Source organism: Oncorhynchus nerka, linkage group LG17 (genome assembly GCF_034236695.1).
Source record: "Oncorhynchus nerka isolate Pitt River linkage group LG17, Oner_Uvic_2.0, whole genome shotgun sequence".
Classification (NCBI taxonomy): domain Eukaryota; kingdom Metazoa; phylum Chordata; class Actinopteri; order Salmoniformes; family Salmonidae; genus Oncorhynchus; species Oncorhynchus nerka.
Window position 1 is genome coordinate 25472282 of NC_088412.1, and position 14197 is coordinate 25486478.

A 14197-nucleotide genomic window follows, 5' to 3' on the forward strand; every position below is an offset into this window, starting at 1 on the left:
TTTACCAACTACTTCTCTGATAGAGTTCATTGTGTCAAATCGGAGGGCCTGTTGTCCGGACCTCTGGCAGTCTCTATGGGGGTGCCACAGGGTTCAATCCTCGGGCCGACTTTCTTCTCTGTATACATCAATGATGTTGCTCTTGCTGCTGGTGATTCTCTGGTGCACCTCTACGCAGACGACACCATTCTGTATACTTCTGGCCCCTCTTTGGACACTGTTAACTAACCTCCAGATGAGCTTCAATGCCATACAACTCTCCTTCTGTGGCCTCCAACTGCTCTTAAATGCAGGGAAAACTAAATGCATGCTATTCAACCGATCCCTGCCCACACCTGCTCGCCCATCCAGCATCACTACTCTGGACGGCTCTGACTTAGAATACGTGGACAACTACAAATACCTAGGTGTCTGGTTAGACTGTAAATTCTCCTTCCAGACTCACATTAAGCATCTCCAATCCAAAATTAAATCTAGAATTGGCTTCCCATTTCGCAACAAAGCATCCTTTACTCATGCTGCCAAACATACCCTCGTAAAACTGACCATCCTACCGATCCTTGACTTCGGTGATGTCATCTATAAAATAGCCTCCAACACTCTACTCAACAAACTGGATGTAGTCTATCACAGTGCCATCCATTTTTGTCACCAAAGCCCCATACACTACCCACCATTGCGACCTGTACGCTCTAGTTGGTTGGCCCTCGCTTCATACTCGATGCCAAACCCACTGGCTACAGGTTATCTACAAGTCTCTGCTAGGTAAATCCCCGCCTTAGCTCACTGGTCACCATAGCAGCACCCACTCGTAGCACACGCTCCAGCAGGTATATCTCACTGGTCACCCCCAAAGCCAATTCCTCCTTTGGTCGTCTTTCCTTCCAGTTCTCTGCTGCCAATAACTGTAAAGACCTGCAAAAATCTGAAGTTGGAGTCTCATATCTCCCTCACTAGCTTTAAGCACCAGCTGTCAGAGCAGCTCACAGATCACTGCACCTGTACATAGCCCATCTGTAAACAGCCCATCTATCTACCTACCTCATCCCCATACGTTGTTTATTTATTTATCTTGCTCCTTTGCACCCCAGTATCTCTACTTGCACATTCATCTTCTGCACATCTACCATTCCAGTGTTTCAATTGCTATATTGTAATTACTTCGCCACCATCGCCTATTTATTGCCTTACCTCCCTTATCTTACCTCATTTGCACTCACTGTACATAGACATTTAGTTTTCTTTTGTTCCGCTGTATTATTGACTATGTTTTGTTTACTCCATTTGTAACTCTGTGTTGTTGTATGTGTCGAATTGCTATGCTTTATCTTGGCCAGGTCGCAGTTGCAAATGAGAACTCTCTCAACTAGCCTACCTGGTTAAATAAATGTAAAATTAAAGTTAAAAAAAGAGCTATGGAGGTCCACTCCTCTATCTCATGTCAGCGGAACTGCCTGAGTAACTGGTACCAGTGTTCTGTGTCTCATCAGCTGTCGCAGACATGTTTGAAGTGCTGCTATCACGTGGGGGCAGCTGCTGGCTCCATCTGGGGCCTGAAACCTGATCTGAAACAGGAGAAGGGCTGGTCACAGGCCAGCTGTTGCTCTCTTGCCTCTTCCACACCTCTGGCCATAAAGGCTAATGGACCCGCCCCTTGCACCCTGTTTACTATTTTAGCATCACTAATTTCCTTATGCAGGTTTGGCCAAAGTGACGATAGCTGGGCTTCTGCGCTGTTTGACTGTTCACTCTGCTCTCTGAATGAGAAAATATCATATTCCCATTTGTATGGTTTAATATTTAACTGTAGGTATAATCCGGGATGCCCATTTCTCTGAACTCTGCACTACTTACAGTACCAGCACAGGGACTTTTTCTGCCATTGAAATCCTTTTCTGACAAACACTAACTAGACCCCTAGTTAGTGTTTGTCAGAACACTAACTGGGGGTGGTGAGCTTCCATTTGACTATGTAAAGTGCTTTGGGTGTCTAGAGAAGCACTATATAAGTTAAACTAATTTTATTATATATTTTTAAATATAATTTTGAGGACTAACAGTCACAAATAAAAGCTAGACAGTCAGGGTGAATTGAAAATTCCAAAAACAATGAATTTAGCGGTATTGACTATGTTCGAGCAGAATAACAACATTAGCCATGTCAAAATGTATGGCATTGCAGTAAATTAGCTTTAAAACGGCAACATTTTCTCTGCTTCATGGCAGAATAAGTAGAATCGCTGGAAATTTTCTTTACTCAAGTTTCTCTCCGCTCCATAGAGAAATGCTAAGACTTCTCTTCACCGCCAAGATGGGGAGGCCTCTAAAATGTTGTCCCAAATACAACAAGCCGACCACTCCCATTGCCACACCCACGACCTAAGCCCCTTTTTGATCCAGAAAGAAACTGCAGCAGTGCCTGATTGACAGCCAAGATGAGAATACACAGTTGTGTATTTGTCTCCCATGTCTTACATGATGACTGTTTCAGTAATATGCTCTATTACGCTGAGATTCTTCCCGGAGAGGGGTCAAGGGGCAATCTCCTGGGAGCTGTGGCAATATTGTCCTTTGTGCCCAGGAAGGCGTGTCGTTTGGCAGGGCGGTACAGGCCTCGTCTGATCTCTCTCTCTCTCTCTCTCTCTCTCTCTCTCTCTCTCTCTCTCTCTCTCTCTCTGTCTGTCAGCTGTGATGGAGCTTGATGATCAGCTGCAACCGTAATCCACCCAGAGCTCCGTTGGTAGCACAGTGTTCAGGCGAGCTCAGGAACACAATGGTTCAAATTAAAACCCGCCATTGATCATGAGATATATGACATAACAAGATGTTGACGAGCCTAAAGCATCATTCTTGGAATGAACATGCTAATAGGGCAAGCTTGACAGGGAAATTATATCTCCCTTACTCCAACTACTAGGCTACTTCAGGCTTGGCTGTGAAATGATATCTCCCTTACTCCAACTACTAGGCTACTTCAGGCTTGGCTGTGAAATGATATCTCCCTTACTCCAACTACTAGGCTACTTCAGGCTTGGCTGTGAAATGATATCTCCCTTACTCCAACTACTAGGCTACTTCAGGCTTGGCTGTGAAATGATATCTCCCTTACTCCAACTACTAGGCTACTTCAGGCTTGGCTGTGAAATGATATCTCCCTTACTCCAACTACTAGGCTACTTCAGGCTTGGCTGTGAAATGATATCTCCCTTACTCCAACTACTAGGCTACTTCAGGCTTGGCTGTGAAATGATATCTCCCTTACTCCAACTACTAGGCTACTTCAGGCTTGGTTGTGAAACTAATTGGCTGATCCTTTTTAGTTAGTCCTTTTGTTGGAGAGCGGTGTGGCGGTGGCAGCTGAGGAGGAGAGAGGCTGCAGCAGCAGGTCTGACACTGAAGTGCCCTTTAGCCCTGCAGGTCAGCTGCCCTGGACACCAGCCCTGCCTCATCACACCTCAACATTTGTAAAACACACACAAAACAAAATATCTGCTATACTATGTTTAAAAAAAAATCACAATTCATTAAAAGGATATTGACAAAAAGATTCATTGTTACTAGTTAGCCTATTTGTAGATGAGCTGTTTTTATCTTCTCAGAGCACATGGGATACGTTTTGTGATGTGACGTCCACTGTTGAGTAGCATGAGGTGATTTAAGTTACACTTAAAATTCACTGCTGAGCTAAATATCTTAACTATAAGTTAATTATCTAAGTGTCAAATACATTTTCTTTAGCTCAGGGCTCCAGTTATGCATTTGGTTTGCTAGCTTGCAAAATTAATCTTCTTGGTTACAGCAGAGACAATCAATCCCCTCCTGCATCAAGTGTGAGTAGCCTTTTGAGATAGTCAACCCAGCTCAAGTTATACAACTATCTCTGATTTTGTTTTATGTTCGCTTGGGTTTTTAGTATTTATCTAGGGGTCTGCTATCGGAATTTGCTAGCAATTTCTTAGCATCATTAAAAAAATATATATATATGTTTAGAAAGAAATGCCGCCCCTTGTGCGCACTACCGGTAATACTGTATACCCCAGTATGGTGTACGGGAACGGAATGAAGATATGGAAATCTGTTCACAAATATTGTCTGAAAGGGACTGAAGCACCCTCCTACCCCACCCACAACCCATTTTTAACAGACACCTGTGTCTAGTCCAGAGGACATTTTGAGGAAGAATACATTTGTTTAATTTAAGTGCATTATCCATTAGGCAGCCTATGCATTAGTCTTTACAAGCACAAGAGCGTGATTTTATTTGGATATTAGATTTATGGAGAATAAGCGGTATCGTTACACAATCATCTGACATCCTTAAATGCTTCAGGTTCTGAGCGTTGGTGCATAAGCACTTTATTCCAGTGTTTTCTTTTAAAAGGCTGGGTGTGGTGATTGGGCATCGAGAGGGTCACTATAATTTTGGAGAGGCAATGAAAAGGAAGTTAATGAACCCTTTAACCCGGGAAGTTACCAACTGGTGCTGTAGATATTATTTCCTGGGTTGGTTTGGTTATTTGCACAGTTATCTGCAGGGATGAGTCTGAATCTAAGCAGGTAAAGCTGCCATAAGCCTCCATTTTCCACTGTAAGCGTTTTAGAGGGTCCTGTGGTTTTGTGCCATCTGTTTTTTATTTACATATTGTTCCCACATTCCCCTCCCTAGTAGAGAGGCTGAGCTTTCCTCTAATGATGTCACAGACAGTGCCTCGCCCTGGCCTTCCTCCCTGCTCAGTCATGTCCAGTTCAGCTTCACTCAACCAGTCTGTCTCTCCTCAGATTTCCACTTAAGATGGATGAGATATGCTAAAGATGATATTAACAACCTAGCAGAGTGACCGCTCTAACAATGGAAATGCATGTCCTCAATAATTGAAGGCAGGCGAGATCAGGTGGGACCATTCTAGCCAATGAGGGCAAATACGTGTGTGAACAACAGGCACAACTAAGTTGTTTTTCTCAAAGTTGCAACGTGCGTCCACTTATATTAGTACATTTGTAACAGCCTTAACATTACGAAACATATATATATATTTTTTGTATTTTACCCCCATCTCCCAAATTTTGATCTTGTTTCATTGCTGCAACTCCCCACTGGGAGGGGAAGGTTGAGTCATGCGTCCTCCGAAACATGACCCGCCAAACCGCGCTTCTTAACACCCGCCCGCTTAACCTGGAAACACCATTCAACTGACGCCCGAGGTCAGCCTGCAGACACCCGGCCCCCCACAAGGAGTCGCTAGAGCGCGATGAGCCAAGTAAACTCCCTCCCCGGCCAGACCCTCCCCTAACCCGGACTGTGCTGGGACAATTGTGCGCCGCCCTATCAGACTCCCTATCACGCCGGTTGTGATACAGGCCGGGATCGGACCCGGGTCTGTAGTGTCGCCTCTAGCACTGCGATGCAGTTTCTTAGAGTGCTGCGCCACTCGGGAGGCCACATTACGAAACTTCTAGTCAATCCATTAAGCCTTGTGTAATTCGAGGCACTCTCATAGACCTCCATACAAAAAAGGGCTTATCTCACAGGGACAGATTTTGGGTGGAGTAAATCCTCTCGCTTTGCCTCTTCCTCTCTGGATGTGCACAATGTTCGGACTAATCTGAAAACAGGATAGGTGGAAGCGAAGCAGTATGCCAGAGGCCAACAGAGAATTTGCATTTATTCTTTCTACTCAGTTTGGAGGAAGGAGAGGAGATGTGCTTTAGACTATTGATATGCATCGCCACCCTGATAGGTGTTTGTCTGGGAGTAGGCTGGTGCTGAGTGGATGAGAGGTGTTGAGTAGGCTGGTGCTGGCCTGAGTGTCTGACGTGTAGTCTGGACTGATGGCAGGGTTTAGGGCTGGGCGACATGGCCTAAAACTTCTCTATTTTTTTTTTTCAAATTTATGGGCAATTCACGTTATACACTACCGGTCAAAGGTTTTAGGACACCTACTCATTTAAGGGTTTTTCTTTATTTTTACTATTTTCTACATTGTAGAATAATAATGAAGACAACACTATGAAATAACACATATGGAATCATGTAGTAACCAAAAAAGTGTTACACAAATCAAAATACCCTTTGTCTTGATGACAGCTTTGCACACTCTTAGCATTCTCTCAACCAGCTTCACCTGGAATGCTTTTCCAACAGTCTTGAAGGAGTTCCCACATATGCTGAGCACTTGTTGGCTGCTTTTCAGACTCATCCCAAACCATCTCAATTGGGTTGAGTTAGGGGGATTGTGGATGCCAGGTCATTTGATGCAGCATTCATCACTCTCCTTGGTAAAATATTCCTTACACAGCCTGGAGGTGTGTTGGATCATTGTCCGGTTGAAAAACAAATGATAGTCCCACTAAACCCAAACCAGATGGGATGGCGTATTGCTGCAGAATGCTGTGGTAGCCATGCTGGTTTTGATCATCCGTTCACCTACTCTGCGTCTCACAAAGACATGGCGGTTGGAACCAAAAATCTCCCATTTGGACTCAGACCAAAGGACAAATTGTCACTGGTCTAATGTCCATTGCCTATGTTTTTTGGCTAAAGCAAGTCTCTTCTTCTTATTGTTGTCCTTTAGTAGTGGTTTCTTTGCATCAATTCGACCATAAAGGCTTGATTCACAGTCTCCTCTGTACAGTTGATATTCAGATGTGTCAGTTACTTGAACTCTGAAGAATTTATTTTATTTGGGTTGCAAATTCTGACGTTGGTAACTGTAATGAACTTATCTTCTGCAGCAGAGGTAACACTGGGTCTTCCTTTCCTGTGGCGGTCCTCATGAGAGCCAGTTTCATCATAGCGCTTGATGGTTTTTGCGACTGCACTTGAAGAAACCTTCAAAGTTCTTGAAATGTTTCGTATTGACTGACCTTCATGTCCTAAAGTAAGGATGGACTGTTGTTTCTGTTTGCTTATTTGAGCTGTTCTTGCCATAATATAGAGTATCTTCTGTATACCACCCCTACCTTGTCACAACACAACTGATTGGCTCAAACACATTAAGAAGGAAATAATTTTTTTTATATTACCTTTATTTAACTAGGCAAGTCAGTTAAGAACACATTCTTATTTTCAATGACGGCCTAGGAACACTGGGTTAAGTGCCTTGTTCAGGGGCAGAACGACAGATTTGTATTTGAACTTGCAACCTTTCAGTTACTAGCCCAACGCTCTAACCACTAGGCTACCCTGCTGCTACAAGTGAGGTGACTACCTCATGAAGCTGGTTGTTGCACATTTATAAAACACAGACTAAACAGCTAGTATAACAATCTTGGTTTGACTAAAATGCTGGTAGCGATATGTGGGACTGTAATGTGTGCGCAACGAACTGAGCATACATTTTCCAGAATTTGTTTTCATTGGTACTTCTGTTTTGGTAGTGTCTGCTCTGCTCAGAATTTGAGGAGTTGAAACATAAACAGGGTATGGTTCAAAAGGTTAACTTGTCTAGTACAGTAAAATAAAAACCTCAAATGCAAATAATGAATTGAAACCATTTGACAGTGAGGAAGAAGTGATCTCTCATCTTTGAGTGGTAGTGGGAGGGGCTTGGGGGAAAGAGGCGACGCGAGAGGTTTTACTCTCGCCAAAATAAGCCCACTGCGTTTCTATGTGCTTATTTTGAACCTAAGCTTGTCTCCCCCCCCCCCCCCCGGGACAACGACTCCCATTGTTAGGGCGGAGACATGAGCATCTCGTCATTATATACAGATCTCTGGTGTAAATGGGAAGGTGCACAGCACAGAAGGTGTGAACGAGACGAGACAAAAAAGACAACAAGTGGACATAAACGCTCATAAAAAACAGAACAAAAATGTATCTACGATACAGGCGTTCTAAATACTGTGCAAAAACATATATTGTAATACATTTGATGTCTCCCAGCCCTATAGTTATTCCTGTAATGTGATGAGCAGCTGATTTGAAGCGTGGCCCTCTGTATCTCTGGCCGTGTGTTCTGCAGTCACAAACCAGCTTAACCTGCTATTATGGCAGGGGAGAGAACAAGACCGGGAGTATGAGTGTGCTTTAGCTGACAGTACAGAACGCTCTCCATCCAATCATGGGAAATGGCTAAATCCCAGACTTCAAACGTGCATTTCAAAATCTTGCTAGCTAAATTTAGTTAATATAATGCTCTGGCTTTTGTCATGGAGGAGGAAGGATGCTGTGTTAAACCGATGATTGAGTTTTAGGTTCTTAGCTCTATACAGTGTTTAAGTCTTAGGTATCTTATGAATGTTATAGTAAACATAAATGCATCGCCAAGCTGCGTCTTGGAATTTCCCAGAAGTTCCTATACTCTTTACGTACATTATATAATTCTTTTTCAACCTTTTGCCATCATACAGTCTTTATTGCTGTAATGATCCACCTATAGAATGTTTAATTGCCATTTTAATTGTTTTTGTAATTGGTTTCTCTTTCTTCTTTTTCAGGAACCAATAAAGTCCCGTGCGCCACAGCTTCATTTGGAATATAGATTTTATAAACAGTTGGGAAGTTCAGGTAAGCACATAAAACTGTTGTTGATACTTTATCTATTACTGTTTTAATAACACTGCGTTAGCTAGTAGAATCAGCTGGATGGATGGAGCTCTTCTCTGTAGCTAGAAGATGTGATGGCTCTGCCCCCTCTGTGTCGTTGGTTGATCCCTAGCAGGCACAGGCCCAACATGGCTGTGTGCTCACTCTGTGCTGTGGTCCATGGGGCTGTGCTGTGTCTCCAGCCCTTTGATGTGGCCACTTGGCTTCAGAAGCGAGAGGTGGGGCAGTAAGATCAGATGGTGGGGAGGGACAGGGACTTGGAACAGCCCACAGTACAGCTTGGCCAGCCTTCGTTTTTCATCCTCTCACTAGAACCTTGCAGCTTCATTTTTCATTGATAATCTCTGACATTGGACTGCTGTTTTTCTTTTAGCCAAAGGTGATACTTTTCATCATTAGTTAGTCACTTTTTATGAGCATCTGATCTGTCAAGAAAGTGAATATTTACAGTACGTAAATAGATTGTATTGTATTTGAGCGCAGGTAAGGGGTAAGCTGAATGCTTGTATTCTAATTAGGCCTACCCTGACTGACTGAGGACACTGGTCGTTGATCCTTTTAGCCTTTTTAAAGGAAAAGGATGAACAGCTTGGGCAAAGCCTGACTGCACCCATTTGTTCACTGGAGTGGAAGGCAGAGCACACACACAAACACACGCTTGTGTTATAGAGAGTGCATGTCACTGCGCCCAGTGATCTTCTCTGTCACAAGTGTCTCTCTCTCTTTTTATCTCGTAGTGAGCTGATCACCTGCCAGCTGTCTGTCTGTGCCTGTGCCAGGGCAGCAGCTCCACTGTGTTAATAGGAAGTTGGAGTGCAGGGCATTAGGGGTGTCCTAGGCTAGTCTATTTATAGATGGCCGTCTCCGTGCAGTAGGGCCATTATTAGAGTATTTCTGCTTCTATGTCTGGTCTCAGCACTGTCTCCGGCCTGCCTGGAGAAGAAATCCCAGGGAAACTCTCCCATGATGCAAAGGGAAAGGTCTGGCCTATCTCCCTCTGTCAGCTCTCCTTCGTGTGATCTGTCTGACTGTACCAGAAGTTGTATTTCCATTCCCAGGCAGCACTACAGCACACTAGTATTTATTTGCCGTACGCCTATTTGGGAACAGAGTCACTCAAAGTTGCTTGTTGATCCTGGTCCGTTCATTGGATAGTGAGTCTTTATCCCCACCCCTTGGGCCAAACGATTGGACGAGTTCAGGCAGCAGCCCCTCTGGCGTTTGCACTGGTGCGTTAAACACATCCTGACTTCCACTCCCCTCTCCTCCCCCGGCCACTGTGGCAGAGGGACCACCAGAGGCCTGCTACAATCTCATAGGCTGAGCTATAGATGGAACCACAGATTATGGTGCTTCAGCTTCCCCCACATTATAGAATAGAGGGAAGTGTTCTTCCAACTGGTGGCTACATTCATTCAAAAATGCACGTGAGGAATTATGAAAGTCTTCTTCAAGCCACTTGCTTCTGCTGAGCCTTCTGTAAACCCTATGGTACAGATGGATACAGGCATGTAGTTGTTTTTACAATATGAATGTGGCAACATAAGGGTCAAGTCCTGGTCTTTGCAATGTCAGCTCTACATGGTGCTTAAAGCTGAAGAGCTTATCTAGTGTTAATTCTCTCTTGCCCTGGAAAGAACCCAAACACGAGAACAACATGTTCAGTTACACACACTAGCTGGTCTAGCCTGGCCACGCCCCAACTCCACCATTCACCACTGAGCATGGGGCGTCGGAAGTGAGACATCACCCACTTTTTATGTCGCTATCAATAATTGAACTGGATGACTGGTTGACTGAGCTCACAGTCCGGATACGCCTGGATGGTCTTCTCTTTTGAAAGCAGTGTACGAGACCTGTCTCCTTATGAGATGATTAACATTTCACTGATATGAGTACGTGTGAATATTTAGTGAACCATCAAGGCTCTGCTTAAAAGCATTGTGAGACTGTCGGTCAGATGGCCACATGCGTGTGTCCTTCTGCCATGGTATCTTGGGAGTGATAAATCAGTGCCATTTTGAGTGTGAGGTTGCAGTGATGTTCTGTGGTCCACCCTGTTCATCCAGTCCAGAGCAGTCTGGATTTTGATGTACTGCCTGCCTGGTGATAGATAACATGATCTAACACTGAGTCACACAGGCTCTCTGCAGGAGAGGCAGGCTGGCCGGACGATCACGTTTCAGCCTGGCTACATCTCCACAGCATCGCCCACTCGGCCTAATGGAATCAGCGCCTCCTCTTCTCTCCCCGATGCACTCAGCATTCTAAATGTTTAATAGAGACTGCCTCCCTGTCGGGCTTGGCCTAAACTTTGACATTTCATTGTAGGGCAGCGTTTCCTCATTTTTTTTTTTGCCTTAACACTACATAGTTGATTCAAATTATCAAAGTTTGATGATTAGTTGATTATTTAAATTAGCTGTGTAGTGCTAGTGCAAAAACCAAAACGTGCACCCCCTGGGGTCCCAAGGACCGAGTTTGGGAAGCCCTGTTGTAGGGTGACGTTGTCTGCCACAGTGCTCAAACTGAGAGGGGTCCCTGTCTGAGACAATACACTGGTTTGTTCACGGCACGTTTCACTCGTGTTTGGAGAGAGTGGGTTATGAGCGGTGCACAGAATGGCACTGGGAGGCAGCAGAATAGACGTTGAAGCTTTGTGGTGTTATAACGGACAGGAGAGCAGACAATTACAGTGGGGCAAAAAAATATTTTGTCAGCCACCAATTGTGCAAGTTCTCCCACTTAAAAAGATGAGAGAGGCCTGTAATTTTCATCATAGGTACACTTCAACTATGACAGACAAAATGAGAAGAAAAAAAATCCAGAAATGACATTGTAGGATTTTTTTATGAATTTATTTGCAAATTATGGTGGAAAATAAGTATTTGGTCAATAACAAAAGTTTATCTCAATACTTTGTTATATACCCTTTGTTGGCAATGACAGAGGTCAAACGTTTTCTGTAAGTCTTCACAAGGTTTTCACACACTGTTGCTGGTATTTTGGCCCATTCCTCCATGCAGATCTCCCCTAGAGCAGTGATGCTTTGGGGCTGTTGCTGGGCAACACGGACTTTCAACTCCCTCCAAAGATTTTCTATGGGGTTGAGATCTGGAGACTGGCTAGGCCACTCCAGGACTTTGAAATCCTTCGTTGCCCGGGCGGTGTGTTTGGGATCATTGTCATGCTGAAAGACCCAGCCACGTTTCATCTTCAATGCCCTTGCTGATGGAAGGAGGTTTTCACTCAAAATCTCACGATACATGGCCCCATTCATAATTTCCTTTACACGGATCAGTCGTCCTGGTCCCTTTGCAGAAAAACAGCCCCAAAGCATGATGTTTCCACCCCCATGCTTCACAGTAGGTATGGTGTTCTTTGGATGCAACTCAGCATTCTTTGTCCTCCAAACACGACGAATTGAGTTTTTACCAAAAAGTTATATTTTGGTTTCATCTGACCATATGACATTCTCCCAATCTTCTTCTGGATCATCCAAATGCTCTCTAGCAAACTTCAGACGGGCCTGGACATGTACTGGCTTAAGCAGGGGGACACGTCTGGCACTGCAGAATTTGAGTCCCTGGTGGCGTAGTGTGTTACTGATGGTAGGCTTTGTTACTTTGGTCCCAGCTCTCTACAGGTCATTCACTAGGTCCCCCCGTGTGTTTCTGGGATTTTTGCTCACCGTTCTTGTGATCATTTTGACCCCACGGGGTGAGATCTGGCGTGGAGCCCCAGATCGAGGGAGATTATCAGTGGTCTTGTATGTCTTCCATTTCCTAATAATTGCTCCCACAGTTTATTTCTTCAAACTAAGCTGCTTACCTATTGCAGATTCAGTCTTCCCAGCCTGGTGCAGGTCTACAATTTTGTTTCTGGTGTCCTTTGACAGCTCTTTGGTCTTGGCCATAGTGGAGTTTGGAGTGTGACTGTTTGAGGTTGTGGACAGGTGTCTTTTATACTGATAACAAGTTCAAACAGGTGCCATTAATACAGGTAACGAGTGGAGAACAGAGGAGCCACTTAAAGAAGAAGTTACAGGTCTGTGAGAGCCAGAAATCTTGCTTGTTTGTAGGTGACCAAATACTTATTTTCCACCATAATTTGCAAATTCATAAAAAATCCTACAATGTGATTTTCTGGATTTTTTTTCTCTCATTTTGTCTGTCATAGTTGAAGTGTACCTATGATGAAAATTACAGGCCTCTCAACTTTTTAAGTGTGAGAACTTGCACAATTGGTGGCTGACTAAATACTTTTTTTGCCCCACTGTATATCTGTCATGAATCACAAAGAATGGCTTCTAGAAAACCACTCGTTCCTTGCATAAGTGCTTTTATAACAGGCATGATTGGCCTGGGTTATTTTTACACTGGAATAACACATCCACATGATTAGGTCTAGCTTTTGTAAAGAATAAAATCATTCTCTTTTTGAATGGTTTCTCTGAAATGGTAATTTTGTTCTAGGCCTATTCCATGTCAGGTAAATATTTTCCTCAGCAGTTGTCCTTGCTGTGTTTACATCTCTCTAGTTGGGAGACGGGTTGTTCTAGAATAGGCACTTTCCTGTTGGTTAGTGCATTGGCAGGGCTGAATGCCCTCACTCCAGATGTGGGCGGGCTTTGATGAGTCAGCTTCCTGGTTGATCGCTTGTCGCTTCCGCCTTATCCATCATCGCCATTATTGCCAGGCAAATTCTGCTGTCTAAAGAGGCCCAGGACAGGTGTGTGGCTGTGTGAGATCTGCATTGCTTCTCTGTGGGAGTGATGTGAGGGGTGATCAGGTCAATTCTGCTCTAGTCACCCCCCGTCCCCATCCCGTCCCCCCCACACTCACACACCCCAAAGGCCAGCCTGCAGTACTACTTAAGCTGCCATACCGCTCCTCTCTCTGGCGGGATCGGGGCCGCCTCCCGGGAAAGGAGCATGCAGTCACTTTGGCACAACTGCCGGCCAAGGAATGGAATGAAGGTCCCTGGCGTCGGGTACTGGTCTGGACTGGTGAGGCATAACCTGGAACTGTATGTGACCTTGGAGGCTGGACCAGAAGGCCATGGGGGTCATAAATGGCCATTACCCTTTGTTCTATACCGCATAGGGAACAGAGTCACTGTTCAACTAGAAGTCTCCTCTTCAGAAGGGCATTTTACTGTGATTATAAACTCCTAAATTCCTCCCAGGTCACACATGAGACCACATGACAGGGTGTGTTGGCAAAAAAATGTTTTGCCGGCACAATGCATCATCAACATTGACAAGTTTGTTTTGTTTAGCCATCTTGTTGTTCTAATCGAAACTGCCTCCTGGGCTGTCATGGTTGCCATAGCGCCCGTGTTGACTTCCCACACACGTAGGCTGCTCTACAGTATACAGTGCATTCGGAAAGTATTCAGACCCCCTTCCCTTTTTCCACATTTTGTTACGTTACAGCCATATTCAAAAATGGATTTAAAAAAAATCCTCATCAATCTACACACAATACCCCATAAGGAAGGACAAAGCAAAAACAGGTTTTTAGACATTTTTGCTAATGTATATAACCCCCCCCCCCCCCCCCCCCTCCTGAAATTGAGCTTGGGTGCATCTTGTTTCCATTGATCATCCATGAGATGTTTCTACAACATGGAGTCCACCTGTGGTAAATT

At 44.4% G+C, this 14197-nt stretch overlaps 1 protein-coding gene across 5 annotated transcripts in view; it reads left to right on the forward strand.

The window, feature by feature from the left end:
• LOC115144965 (casein kinase I-like) overlaps window positions 1-14197 on the forward strand; it is a 46812-nt gene that overhangs the window by 20150 nt on the left and 12465 nt on the right. For all 5 annotated transcript variants that reach the window (XM_065003083.1, XM_029686136.2, XM_029686137.2 and 2 more), the window contains exon 3: window positions 8437-8506. In XM_065003083.1, coding sequence (XP_064859155.1) covers window positions 8437-8506 — 70 coding nt within the window. The remainder of the gene's footprint in view (window positions 1-8436; window positions 8507-14197) is intronic.